The sequence below is a fragment of the Larus michahellis genome, chromosome 1 (genome assembly GCF_964199755.1).
Source record: "Larus michahellis chromosome 1, bLarMic1.1, whole genome shotgun sequence".
NCBI classification, from domain to species: domain Eukaryota; kingdom Metazoa; phylum Chordata; class Aves; order Charadriiformes; family Laridae; genus Larus; species Larus michahellis.
Window position 1 is genome coordinate 44,282,890 of NC_133896.1, and position 15,030 is coordinate 44,297,919.

The 15,030-nt window shown below is 39.8% G+C and overlaps 1 protein-coding gene across 1 annotated transcript in view; it reads left to right on the forward strand.

Annotated features, from left to right (window-relative positions):
• Window positions 1-15,030, forward strand: part of PTPRQ (protein tyrosine phosphatase receptor type Q) — a 110,457-nt gene that overhangs the window by 75,037 nt on the left and 20,390 nt on the right. The window contains exons 32-35 of the mRNA XM_074599951.1: window positions 1,133-1,355; window positions 1,706-1,779; window positions 5,565-5,664; window positions 6,441-6,569. Coding sequence (XP_074456052.1) covers window positions 1,133-1,355; window positions 1,706-1,779; window positions 5,565-5,664; window positions 6,441-6,569 — 526 coding nt within the window. The remainder of the gene's footprint in view (window positions 1-1,132; window positions 1,356-1,705; window positions 1,780-5,564; window positions 5,665-6,440; window positions 6,570-15,030) is intronic.

Below are 15,030 nucleotides of genomic sequence, written 5' to 3' on the forward strand. Positions count from 1 at the left end.
TTAGTAATTTCACGCTAGAAAACAGCCAAAAAAGTCACTTTAGATGTGGCGACAGTACTAAGAGCAAAGTATCTTTCACAATACCTGTGGGCTGGGCACTGAATTTTGGGAACCCTTGCCAAGAGTCATCCGTTCCGTTTGAAGGCACCGATACTATTCTGGCCCTATTCTTATCATTATATTTCTATATTTTCATTTGGCATTTGTGAAAGGTAAATAAATCTGAAACTTTTTTTTTGCAAGGTTATTCTTCTGTTGCTATTAGTGTTGCCTGTAAAAGAATGCAGTCATGTGCAGTTGATATTCCCATTTCATAACGGGGGCAGAGGGATTTGTATAAATCCCTTCTGTAGACTGTGGGTTAGAATGTGTATTCCCTTGTATGGACTCGTGAACGTTTACTCATACGAACAGTGCCATGATACTCTTTTGAGTAATCGCCTACCAATGTGAGTGGGAGTTTCAAGATAGGACATCATATGGTCAGGCTTACTTTACCTAAGAAGGACAAACCCCAGGTATTTAATTGCCTTGTTTTGCTTGCTTTCAAAGTAAAAGCATCCGCATTAAGTGAATTCACATTAAGTCTTTCACCTTTTTCTGAATTTTGCATTTTAGCACTAAAGCTACAAGCATTTGCTTCATAGCTATTGCTGTGAATATTCCCTTGAACTGATAGATATGCAAATACCATGTTAAGCAACATTGTGAAGATTTTTCTCCTGAGCTTCTAGGTACTGTCCGCTTATGGAAATCTAGGAATTTCATTTATGAAACAGTCTTTACTGTCTTTAGGGTAAACACCTTTTATTCTCTTTGCTAGCCATGCTCAGTTTCAAAGTCAGGTGGCTTGCACAAGTTATATCCCCCACAGGCAGAGCTCATGTGTGAGACTGCCCCTGAAGTTTTCTAGTGGTGATTCAGTTGACTTAACTGTGAGTTAAAAAAATATAGATAGTGTGGATAATAAGGAAATTTGGGTTCAAGTGCAAATACACTTATAGGCTTAGTTGTGTAAATGGTACTGATAGCATGCTAAGCTATTAAAAAATTTAATTTCCTATTTAACTTCTTTAATTACAGTCTGGTTAGAATGTAAATTGTTTCTGATTATTTCTTTTCTTGACAATAGCTCAGCATGATGGGAATGTTACTAAGTGGTATGATGCCTACTTCAACAGACCGAGGCCGTATTTTACAAATGAAGGCTTTCCAAACCCACCATGTATCGAAGGAAAAGAAGATTTGAGTGGCAAAGAAGAGATATATGTCATAGGTGCTGACACTACATGTATGGTACCAGGCAGTCAAGACAAAATATGTAATGGTCCACTGAAACCAAGAAAGCAGTACCTGTAAGTACATTTGTCTCAATGTTTCTCCAAGAGAAAGACTTCAATGAAATATACATATATACAAACATACAAAAGCATAAATACGGGAGACAAATTTTTTTGAAAGATGCTTACTGAGTTCTTAAATGAACTCACGAAGTCATGGTAAGTAATTCATATAGTTTGATTATACATTTAAGACATTGACACTGAGTCCTTGATGTCCGTCATAATGTCACTTTAGCAGGTGAATGATTCCAGCTTATATTATAATAAAAAAGAAAAATAGTTTTTAGCTTCTAAGTGAAACAGTATTTAAGAAAATGCACGTAAACTTTCATTTCATTAGTTTTCTTGGTTTTATTTCACAGATTTAAGTTCAGAGCAACTAACATTAAAGGACAGTTTACAGATTCTGACTATTCTGACCCTGTCAAAACTTTAGGTAAGGAGAGTGTAATTTACTAATGTATTTCTCTGTTTCCAAAGAATCTAGACAATTCCATGTTTCTTTTTAGTGCAGTGGTTTCCCTGAAGTAAATAATGTCAATTTTTGTTGGACCTAGCTTAACCGGAATGGCTGAGGAAACATGTCCATTCCCTTTTATGTCCTTTTGAGGTTGTCAAGAGGTTTTACCTCAGCCTGGACTGTTAAATGAAGAAGCAGTATTGACAAAGTTCGTTAGCAGAGATTCAGTTATACCAATAAAAGTACCATTTTGCCAGGATAGCTCATCTTGCTTGGCAAACTGCAGCCAAGAGGTTTCCTACACTAGGCTCACTGGAATAGAATCATAAAATCCTTTAGGTTGGAAAACACCTTTAAGATCATCGAGTGCAACCATAAACCTAACAATGACATATGTTTTGTTGGACCTAACTGAACCAGAATCAGAATGAGTGGAAGCTCATCTGAGGGCACGACCCTGTAGCCCTTCAACCTTTATATACAGATAAAGCTCCGTATTAATTAATAAATTAATATTGTCTAATAGAATCCATCTGGTTCTGATGTCACTGGCCAATGGGCCAGCCATTATGGGGTCTTATATCCAGCATAAATTCCTCCATGGCAGTGTTGACCTACCCCCAAAATTGGGAGTGAATACTCTCATAGCAGATCGCAATAAGATCTGCAAGTTCTTTTAATATATTGGTAAGCCAAAACTTACTTAGCTAAGCATTAGCCCTGTCTTTCTGAAAAGGGATCCCAAGACAACTGGATGAGTATCCAGAAGAATTTTAGTGGGCACGTATTTTTCATTTGGCATTCATCTTCTGTGATATGAGCTCCCTTGTTCATCTAATCCATGCTAGAAATTTGTTACATGATCTGATACTGAAGATCCTGAAATGTTAATTCACTACCTGAATATTCTGAAAAGATCTGGCACTATTTCTCTAGCCCTGAATGTTTTAGAAAGCGCAACACAAAAGTTGTCTTTCTATGTTCTGAGTTTAAAGTTCTAAGTCAATGAAGCAAAGTTTGCCCTGTAAGGGAAAGACAGTGTGTCCAATCAGGGAAAACAAGCCTACTGGAAATAAGTCAAAATGTATCCTGTCCTCTGGACAACTTTCTCCTTTCTAACAGAAAAGTCTGCAATGCTTAAAGAAATCATGCTTTAGTGTCAGGCAGATCATGTAATTAATTCGCTTCTCTTGTTACTGAAAGCTTGTGACACATTCTCCTTTGGTGTAGATCATAAACAAGCAAGATCTGTTTGTATGCTGAATAAAATGTAATAGATAAATTCCTCAGGTATCCATGGCTCCTCATACCCATCCAGTGCCTTCTGTGCTAAAGTTTCATATCAAACACTGCTTTTAAAATGGGTGCTACAGCAAACTCTTGTCTGGCCTTAACTTCTAAATTTTAAAGCCTATCAGCAAGAAACAAAACTTTTATATATCACAAGAAGCAGATAATGTTTCTATATAACTGAAATTATTGGAACACACAGCTGCAATAATGGGTTTTTAATTATAGTAAAGGATACATTTTAATACGGTGCTCCCACTCAACCATTCTTGGAGTACCACAACTCTCCTCTTGTGTTGGAGAAATGGAGTTTCTTCCTCATAATCCATGACTGACACTGCAAAAGTAATGTCCATACTACAATGAAAGGTCAGGATTTTTCCATGAGATAATTAAGACGTGGTGACAAATACTGTTTAAACTTCTAATGCATCAAGGCAGCTTATAACCTTTTCATAAACTCTGATAGCTAGTTCAGCAAACCATTGTAGGGCAGCTGGTAGTCCTGTGTAAGTGTAGACTTTTTCCTTGTGAAATACAAAGCTGATGAGACAGGAAATAATCAAAATGGGGTTTCCTGACACCGCCTTTTTCATAGAAACCTACCTTATGATATTCTATTATTGCGGTTTGTTATCATCATGTATTGAATTGCAGTGCCTCAGAATTATACATGTTGTATAAACAGATGTCTTCTGTTTTGTCTCCTTTCCCGTGCCCATGATCATCTCTACAGAGGTGTGTGGTCCCTCCCTGTTGCAAAGAATTTTTTTTTATTCTTGGTGGGTATTCTGCCAGCACAGTTTTGTTTAATAACCTCGACAATGTTTAGACTGATATTAACCCATAGAGTTTAAAATTAGCTTCACTGTTCAGGGCAAAATGGATAGAACTGTTGTAGAGGTTCCTCAGGAGATTCTTCTGTTCTTCTTCCATGTTACTAACATTTGTGCCTTATCACAGAGATCAGTGAGTGGCAGGGACTTTTTCATTCCTTTTCTCCTTGCAATATTTTTTATATACTTGCTTTTCTTTTCTGTTCTCTTTCCCTGGCCTGAATTGTTCTTACCTTGTAGTGTCCAGTGTTGCGTGTGAAACTTTACTAATGCAGTGGAAGAATTGTTTCATACAGGCATGATATTGCTTATTTATGTTGGTTTCAGTCTACAATAATCTCACATTTTCTTCTGATAAATTTCTACCTAACCTACTGCTTACTGTGCTGTATTATTGTAGGTGATTATTACTGCCTACGTGTAGAACCATGCACTCGACCTTACAAAATTGCACCCTACTGTTTTAAGACCACTTCTTCAGCTAAATCAGTATCATTTTGAATTTTAATCACGTTCTTCAATGTTTATGCAGTCTAGATCATCCGCAATATACTCTCTAATCCAAAAATCAGAGCTTTTTGAGAGGAACAAAGCCAGGACCGCAGTGTTTCCCAGTGTGTCCTTACGAGAATGCTGTTCATTGAGTGGGAAATCTAAGTTTCATAGCTAGGATCTGGTTTTCCACAGTGGATCAGCAAGTGGAGGTGAATGTCAGCATAGGTGAACAATACCAGCAGTAGTATTCCCTTGCTTTTCTTTTTTTCACCGTGTGCCTATGGAAAAAAGAGGCTGAGGTTTTTGGGATAGGGACAGGATTACCAAGAAGGGTGGGGAATTACATGAGTCTCAAAAATTTAGCACCAAACAGGTTCAAAAAGAGGTCTAGAAGCTACTAATCTAAATGGTTTATCAGTCTCTGAATGAGCCTTCATTCTCCCCTGGAAAGACTGATTAGAATACCAGCACATTTACCTTTTCATCATAGAGGCCGTTATGATTTCTTTTGGCCTGCTGGTGGTTATTCCTAACAACATCACCAGTTCCCACATAAATAAAGAGCATGAGTCAACGGTCAGTGAGGCAGATTAATCCAGAAAGCTCAGATCCGATTACTAGGTGGGTTCCTTCAGCACCCTGAGGAGAGTATCGCCAAAAAAGCATCTTTTATTTTGTGCCTGTGAGTGACGGCTGCAAGCCTCAGAGCTTTAGAGTTGTGGCTCTTCCCCTTCTGGAGTTTGAGTACTCCTAGCTGTTAGAGCAGCGGCTGCACAGAGACTGAAGCAGGAGCTCAGCTCAGGCTTCAGTGTTGAGACCGATGGTGCTGCAGTGTACACCTACCTGAACCTGTTCAGCAGGCAAACCTGAAAAGCAGCGGGGGATGGCTGCACCCATAGCTGTAGACACACGCTATTAGCACTATGTATTGCATAGATAAGCAATGCTTAGGAACCTTTGTATAAATTGTTTCTGGTTTTGTTGTATTTTTCTTTCCTGAGCTGCCCTTCGACTGACACAAACCAGATGTGGTTGTACAGAGAGAAAAGTGTCTGTCTCTCATCACTCCCTGATTTCACCCTGTCAGAAATGTAAAAATTATAATGAATCTATGAAATAGATTTCTACTTTATGTTGCAGGAGAAGGACTGTCAGGAAGATCTGTAGAAGTTATCCTTGCTGTTACTTTGTGTATACTTTCAGTTGTTCTTTTGGTGGCTGCAGTATATGCTTTTGCAAGGTGAGATTTATGTATCCTTGCCATATCACGTTTGCAAACACTCAAAAATGTTTTAAAGAAGAGTTGAAACAGTCCTATAAATGGAACCAGGCTGTCATTTAAAAATGTATTGCATTTTCTTTTCTTTTTTTTCTGTTGTTGTGTCTTTATGTAGAAATTTAGGGAGGGACTGACAAATGCTTTAGTCTAGTGAGTGTAGCCTCCACAGATGAAGGAGAAAAAAACAACTTCTTCAGAGGGTAAATCAGAGCAGTAGCCTGTCTTACCCTTTCAGACCCCCTTCTCTATTGACATGAGGATACAGATCAGAGTGTCAGCTGGCTGGTTAGCATGATGGCTAACCCTATTGACAGCTTGACATGAAGTAAATACTCTAAATTCTGTTTTCCATCTTACTAATAAATTTATCAGTTAAATACATTGAATTCTCGCATGTGAAAGAGAAATCGACTTCTAATTCAAATTGTGAACAAAATGTCCCTGTAAAGAAGCGTCGTGTACTGCATACATGGTGTCAGCTTGCACATTCAACATAATTTCTTCCTCAGCTGCACCATTCAGGCATTGCCAAAGAATTGATGTAGGAAAACTGAAAGAGTATATAGGCTAGATTCTTTCCGTATGAATTTTAGACAGTGTAACTGCTGGAGCAGAATAAAGGTCAAGGAAGGATTCCCAGCAACCGTTTTTCAGTTTCAGCCTTTCTAATCAAAGTATTGACGTATGTGTCCTTTAATCTTTTGCATGTTTATTTTTCACTATTATTTTCTGTTTAGAATTCGGCAAAAGCAAAAAGAGGGAGGCACATACTCCCCACGAGATGCTGAAATTATTGACACTAAGTTTAAATTGGATCAGTTGATCACAGTGGCAGACCTGGAGCTGAAGGATGAGAGATTTACACGGTAAGCGTACTCCTTAGGCAAAACAGTAGTCCAAAGGGGCTGTAGCCATGACCCCTTTCTGACCTTTGCTTGTTTGGAAGTGTTTGTGGTGTTCTTATTTACACAGGTCACTAAGATCCTCTTTCAAAGAATGACCTCCATCCTCAAGACGCTTCTCACTAGCTTTTAGAAAATCACTTAATCTTCAGCTCTTTTTACAACAAGATAAAGATCTAAGTGCAAATCACTGTTTAATTGTGTTAGCAAAAAAAGGGCTACATATTTTTAAACATGCAGAATTTCTGAGTTTTTTTGATGGCCCAGTGTTTTGTGTAGACCGCAAAACCTATGCAAGCGTTTTGAAAGAGTCAAACTCCCAGAAGTCCCAGTCAACTAATTCAAGAACTAATCTGTCATTGTTTAACTGACATTTAGAAAGTATTTTTTTCACAAAGGGATTTGCATAACATCTGGGTTTCTGTGGACCTCAGCACACTGGCTACCCTGATAGCATACTCAGTGTATGCAGCAGTTCCGTACTATTCATTTTTTCTATCTGACAAAGAATCTTGTCACAGATATTTATCAGAAGGAAAACTGCCAGAAATATGGATATTATTCACCGAATAAATATAATGCTGATTCTCAACAATATATGACGTCCAACTGAGTTAGAAATGTTTGGTGAACATTCTTTACCTGCCTGTATTTTCCCCGCTGTGTCAGATGAAACGCTGTGGTAGGCAGTCTCCTTAAAGATGAGAAGCCTAAAATAGTCTTGCCCTAGCAGTCAGGCATCCTACTGGTGCAGACTAGGAATAGATGGAAGATGAAAGGTGGTAGCTGTTGACCTGTTTTGTTTGAGTGTGTGTATGTCTATGTGTGTGGCATGGAGTAAGTTGATTGCATGTACAAACCTGTTCGAAATAGTGCACACAGGAATGGCTGCTTGTAACAGATGAGAAAACATACTATGAATCATCTGGAAATCGTCGACGTAATGGATGTGGTATGTTCTGTGTGGGGCACGTGTCATTCGCATAGTGTTGTTTAGTACTTGCTAATAACAGTGGAAAACATTATCTGAAGACAGAACCATTGCCAATGCACTGTGATAACTGTGACTTGTATAAATGATCTTGATGGATCTTCAAAATGGCCTTGTTTCCAAACTGTTAGATGAATAAGGATAGTACTAATTTTGTTTATATACTAAAGTGTCAATGGATTTTACTTCCAGATACTCTTCATTTTTCTTTAGACGCAAGGAGATATTTGTCATCCAGTAAGTTTTTGTGTTATTGAAGCAACGTGGTGTGTTTTCCATTCTGTTCTCTTAACCTGTGTGCTACCGTCCTATATTGAATGATACAGTTAATCAAAATGAAATGTCAATCTTTGCAGCTATACTAGTGACAAGCAGTGGTATTTTTCATCATGAAATCATGTTTATTTTTAGTCCCTAATGTTAAGGTACAACAGTCCCACAACTATTTTGAAATAAATCAGGGCAATTTTTACAGGGAGATTGTAACACGTTATGACAATATAGGACTGATATATACAACATATCCTTGAAGCAAATGTAGTGCAAATGCGACGTAAGAAACGTGCTGTTTCTTTCCCTTGGCAGTTAGAATGTATGTACTTAAGAGAAGTTCCCTTTTTTTCTCCGCTGCCTTTTGTACTCACTCGCGCTGCAGCTGTTTTGTACTATGCTGTTACAATCTCAGCAACATATCCAGGCAGTCAAATCCTTTATCAGTTTGCAGAATACTAATCTGACACTTTTCTGTCTAAATTATATTCAGATTTGTACAGTCTCAAACTCTAGAGGGTAATTGGAAACTATAATATTTCATACTTACGTGCATTTCATTGTGTGATTTATGCACAGCAAGGCCTTTAATGAACAGTGCTTCAGCAGTTTTAGTGACATCACCCTTGTTTTAATCAGTCAGTCTCACATTTTGGTTTGCAGTTTGTCATGTCCTTCCATCTGTATTTCTCTCTTTCCTCCTTCCCCACTCTAATTGCCAACAGCAAAGACTCTCTTCTTCTGCCACTCTTGTAAGGTACATGATGCAGCTGTTAAATTTTGGATTATTATTTTTCAAACAGTAGCTGCAATGAAGCTACTGCAGGCTCCTTGCCCAGGTCCTTTTTTGGATATTGCGACAAATTGTTGAAGTTTGAAGTGCAGGCACTGAGAGTTCCTCAGGCCAGGATTCATGCCATCTTTTCAACTGGAAGTCAGTACATATACTGTGGGACCCTACTAGATAACATACGTATAGTAATGAGAGGCAGGATATCCTTTATCTGCTCAAAACCTTTTCATTTTAATGGCTTTTTTTAAGCTTTAAAGAATGTTTCAATAAGTGTAAGATTCTGTTCTGGTAATGTCAGTGACCAAAAGAGACATTTTAGAGTCATAGAATGGTTAGAGTTGGAAGAGATCTTAAAGATCATCTAGTTCCAAGCCCCCTGCCATAGGCAGGGACACCTTCTGCTAGACTAGGTTACTCAAAGCCTCATCCAACCTGACCTTGAACACTTCCAGGGACAGGACATCCACAACGTCTCTGAGAAACCTGTTCCTCACAGTAGAGAGTTTCTTTCTAATATCTAATCTAAATCTACGCTCTTTCAGTTTAAAACCATTACCCCTCATCCTATCACTACACTCCCTGATAAAGAGTCCCTCTCCACCTTTTCTGTAGGCCCCCTTTAAGTACTGGAAGGCTGCTATAAGGTCTCCTCAGAGCCTTCTCTTCTCCAGGCTGAACAACCCCATCTCTCTCAGCCTGTCGTCATAGGAGAGGGGCTCCAGCCCTCTGGTCATCTCTGTGGCCCTCCTCTGGACTCACTCCAACTGGTCCATGTCCTTCTTACGTTGGACATAAGAAGGGTGCCGCAAGAGCTGGACACAGTACTCCAGGTGGAGTCTCACTAGAGTGAAGTAGAGGGGCAGAATCGCCTCTCTCGACCTGCTGGCCACGCTTCTTTTGATGCAGTTCAGGTTGGCTTTGTGGGCTTCAGGGGCACATTGCCGGCTCATGTTGAGCTTGTCATCAACCAACACCCCCTAAGTCCTTCTCCTTAGGGCTGCTCTCAATCTGTTCCCCACCCAGCCTATATTTGTGCATGGGATTGCCCCAACCCATGTGCAGGACCTTGCACTTGGCCTTGTTGAACTTCATGAGGTTTGCACAGGCCCACCTCTCAAGCCTGTCAAGGTCCATCTGGATGGCATCCCTTCCCTCCAGCGTGTCGACCGCGCCACACAGCTTGACGTTGTCAGCAAACTTGCTGAGGTTGCACTCAGTCCCGCTGTCCATATTGCTGACAAAGATGTTAAACAGCACTGGTCTCAATACTGATGCCCAAGGAGCATCACTCATCACTGGTCTCCACTTGGTCATCAAGCCATTGACCACAACTCTTTGAGTGCAACCGTCCAGCCAGTTCCTTACCCACCGAGTGGTCTGTCCATCAAATCCATGCGTCTCCAATTTAGAGAAAAGGATGTCATGTGGGACAGTGTGAAATGCTTTGCACAAGTCCAAGTAGATGATGTCAGTTGCTCTTCCCTTATCCATCAATGCTGTAATGCCGTCATAGAAGGCCACCAAATTTGTCAGGCATGATTTGCCCTTGTTGGGTGCCACCAATCACCTCCTTATTTTACATGTGCCTTAGCAGAGTTTCCAGGAGGATCTGCTCTGTGATCTTGCCAGGCACAGAGGTGAGAGTGACCAACCTGTAGTTCCCTGGGTCTTTCTTTTTCCCCATTTTAAAAATGGGGGTTATGTTTCCCCTTTTCCAGTCAATGGGATCTTCACTGGACTGCCAGAACTCCTCAAATATGATGGATAGTGGCTTGGAAACTTCATCCACCACTTCCCTCAGGACCTGCGGATGAATCTCATCAGGTCCCATGGACTTGTGCACCTTCAGGTTCCTTAGGTGGTCTTGAGTGTGATCTTCTTCTACAGTGGGCAGTTCCTCATTCTCCCAGTCCCTGCCTTTGCCTTCTGCAACTTGGGTGGTGGGGCTAGAGCACTTGCCGGTGAAGACCGAGGCAAAAAAGTCATTGATTACCTCAACTTTCTCCATATCCCAGGTGACCAGGTCCCCCATTTCGTCTGGAGAGGGACCACAATTTTCCTAGTCTTCCTTTTATCACCAACATACCTATAAAAGCTTTTCTTGTTGCTCTTGATATCCCTGTTCAGATTTAATTCTATGAGGGCTTTAGCTTTCCTAACCTGATCCCTGGCTGCTTGGACAACTTCTCTGTATTCTTACCAGGCTACCTGTCCTTGCTTTCATGCTCTGTAGGCTTCCTTTTTGAGTTTGAGTTTCTGCAGGAGCTCCCTGTTCATCCATGCAGGCCTCCTGGCTTGTGAATGAGAAGCTGCTCCTATCCGTCTACAAGAGGGTCTCATCCACCTGGTCTTCCTGGTTGGGTGGCCTGTAGCAGACCCCCACTGTAACACCATCTGCACCTGTGTTCCCTTCGATCCTGACCCATAAGCTCTCGGTCGGCTCCTTATCCATTCCCAGGTGGAACTCCATGCCCTCCAGCTGGTCATTGACATAGAGAGTGACACCTCATCTCCCCTGCCTGTCCTTCTTAAGGAGCCTGTATTTTAGGTGTTTCTAATGCTGTCTTTCACATAGATACATCCTTCCCAGTAATGATGAGTTATAACAAGAAGCTGATGGAAGCATGGCAGCGTGCACCAAGGCAGCTTACAGCAGAACCTAATGTCCAAAATATCCTTGCTGCCTCTTTTCAGACTTCCACAGTTGCACCACAAAAGAACTTTTGCACCTGTTGGCTTTGGGGAATAGTTATGTAGAAACCAACCACCGTCCCAGTTCCTGAGTTGTCCTTACCATTCTCATGACTTGTGGTTAAAGCAGTGACATGTTAGCATGTTAAACTATTGGATTACCTGTTGATGACTACAGCGCAACCTTTACAAATTCACCGTGCATTTGGAACGGGACCATGCATGACTGCATCTGCATAACCCACTGCCGTACGTTGGCTGCATTTAGTCAGCTGTCTCAGCTGTGTTTGAAAAGCTTGCTGTGTTGCAGAATGCTGGTTTCAGTTCATGGCATCTTGTACTTGTATGAGGATAGCATAGATGGGCAGGCTCCTTTTCCAGGCTGGCTTGTTTGTATTTCTTGGATAGCAGTAAATCATCTGAAATCCAGGCCAACTAAGTATACTTTTTACCCTGAAAGGTTGATGGGGAGTTTGTGTGAAAGTCTTAGGTGATAGAAGAGCAGTATAGATTTTTTTCTGCACGTACTAGTCATCCCATTCAGTGCTCATTTGAAGGAGATGCTTTGGAAACCAGGTGTCTTGTCATTTCTCAGCCAGTATATTATTTATCACGTTAACTACTATAAATCAGTAAAGGCATGGACTTGCAGCTGACACAGTTCATCCACAGAATCAAGATACTCTAGCCTGCTCCATGAGATTGCTCTTGACTGTCTCTCATACATTGTCCCTTCAGACATTCTCTCATACTTAGTGGATCGTGGCCTATGATCTTGGCTCATATTCTCAGAAAATTTGTGTAGCTGGTATCACATGAGAAATAAAAAGAAGTAGGAAAAGATTTTTCTGTTCTGTAAGAATATGACTGGAAATGTAGCAGACGAAAAATTCAAAAGCTTGAAAAGTTTAAGGAACCAAAACTTAGCAAATGTTCTGTATAGGTTAATAAAACCCATTTTATTTAACACATTTTTATAACATTTTTACTATGAATTATTTTGCATTAGAAGAGACAGCTTAAGCAGAAAAACCATCAAATTTAAAATTGCGAAGTATCCCATTTTGCCAATTTTGAAACTTTTTATTTTGGTCAACATTTTTTTCAAATCAGGAGATTTCTCAGTTCCCAGTAGTAACTTTTTAACATAATGGTCATCAGAAAAAAATTTACTTAGAAAACTTCAGTGTCTGAAAATTACTAACACTAGCTAATACATATACACCATCTTGCAGCAAGTCTTTGCTAGGCAATTAATTAATGGGATGTAGTTTCAGAGCACATGTAGAGAATTAAGTCTTACTGAATTCAGTGGAAAATAAGATCCGCTTTGTGAAGCCAAAATGTTAACTTTGAATGTTGATCTCCATGATGGTGGAGATGGTATGAGACATGCAGTAACAGAAAAAAAAATAACCCTTTTTAAAAGCTATATGGCCCATCAGCCTAAGCTGAATTAAACATTGGTTCATTAAACACACCGAATATACGTATACTGGAGCCTCAAGTCAAAGACTGGAAAAAGTCACTTTTTCAAAGCAGACATTCATCTGCTGTGAATAGATTCTGTCACTAAATTTTCAGGGTGCACCAGGTTTGGCGAGGGACAAGTAACTGTTCCCTGTTCCAGGTGGTCACCTTGGAGACTTCTTCTCTGGCACCCTACTTTTGCAGTAGTTTATGCAGCAAGGTTAAAGCCATGTAGGCCTCCGTTTCTTAAGATCTTTCCTTGAGAAGTTACACCTTATGGTGGACGCTTTGAGACTTTTGTTTCATTCTGTGTGAAACAGATTGTCAAGCAAATGAAATGGGGCACAGATTCAGAAGAAATATTTCTGAATTACAGACACTGTAACCCTTGCAAATACCAGGTAATCAGAACTCTTTATGGAAAAGTATTGTATATAAAATTATTGTCTGATCTTGCCTTTCCTATGTATTGTGCATTCAGTAGATGTCTATATTCGAGGTAACACTTCTGCACGCACGTTACTTTCTCTAGACCAGCCTGTTTCTTCTTTCTTTGAGTGGGGATAGGCATGGCTCCTGCCTTGCCTTTTTCTTCAACAAGTTTCCCTTTAGTAATCAACTATCAAAACCAGGCTTCCTGAGCTTTATATCCCAGGAGCACAAGGTTTATGAATGTACGTGTCCTGGTACAATGGAAGAAATGACCATGTGTTCTCTTTCCTTAGGCCTTTAATATTTAGGAAGGGTTAAGCTCCATATTGCTTTCAATTAACTTGCTAAAAATTAGTTCCTCCGTTGTTCCTAGGAAGCATCAATGGTGCTTATGAGTTAAGCCTTTTGCCTACATACTCATTTCTTTTGTTTTCTATTTGGACGAAGTTTTAATTCCCTGTGGATTTCAGTTGATTGACCCAGAGAGAAAGCCGAGTCTGTGTGACAATATGGTCTTCAGTTACCACTGCCAACACAAATAAATGGCTTCTTTCTAGCTCTATCATAAGTAATCTGAGTGGGATTCAGATTTTTGATAGACCTCAAAAATATCCCACACATGAAACAATACACTGTTTTAAAAGAAAATCAGATTTAAGGCAATAAAGCATTCTTTATCTTAGAGAATGTTTTTCTTTCCTAGTTTCAAAGTCAGACAAGTGGGAATCTGGAATTGTCCAGCTGAAATAGGGAAATTTGCAACTTCATGGTTTGATTCTAAGTTGTGCTCATCAAGATCTAGCGATACCTAAATTCTCATGCTTTATACAAAAGACTGGGAAATGTGGAGAACAAGATTACAGGTGGTAGAGTATTAGTTCATTGAAGAAAGATTATTAGCACATATTCCAAGTCAAGAGACTTGAAAAAAAATTTTTGCAGTATGACAATGCTGAAACTGAGCATAGCTGTAAGTCTTTAGTGAGCATACAAAATTCATCCCTTCTGAAGATTCTTATGCAACAAAGCCAACATCTTTGCCACAGCCTTCGAGTTAGACATTAATTCTCATATAAGCATTTAAATTAGATCATCTTATTTTCTGAGCTGCCAAGCCACTGCAATGTGCACTTGCTACCAACAGAAGTGTGAGAGTCAGTAGTTCTAAAAATCAAGTTCTTCACTAAAATGCCCACAGAGAGGTTCAAGTGTCAATCTGTAGGTGCCTTACTCCTTTGAAAATGTTTACTGCTTGTGAAAGATAATATATGATTATGCCTTAAAAAACCCCACCTGTTATTAATATTAAAAATTAACTAGAAAGCAACATATGTACCACTAAGTGTTTAGTTTATTTCCTGAGCTATATCAGTGCTTGACGTCCCTGCTTTGAGTGAAAGTAAAAAATGAAATACTGTTGAGTACGATAGTGTTAATGCTCCTGCTTGTCTCCTCTGTTCTTTGCTGTTGGATCCACGTACCTTCAGCACTGAAGCACTAAATGACATACCCAGGTTGCTTATGTGCAGCATAGATGTAGTTTTTACTCCCTAATCACCAAACTGCATTTGCTTACTGTAAATTAGGTGCAGTAAGCCCCTAATTGCTATCAGTTCAAGAGGAGAAAAGCCAACAGTATTCAAAAACTTACTGAGATGTCAACTGGGAGATGACTTTTTTTCTGTTGTTCTATGGTGAAGACAGGTGAATTCGAAGGAAAAACAAATGTGTGATTTCCTTGCAGAGACTGCTTATAACTTTGTCCTGAAAAAAGCCTA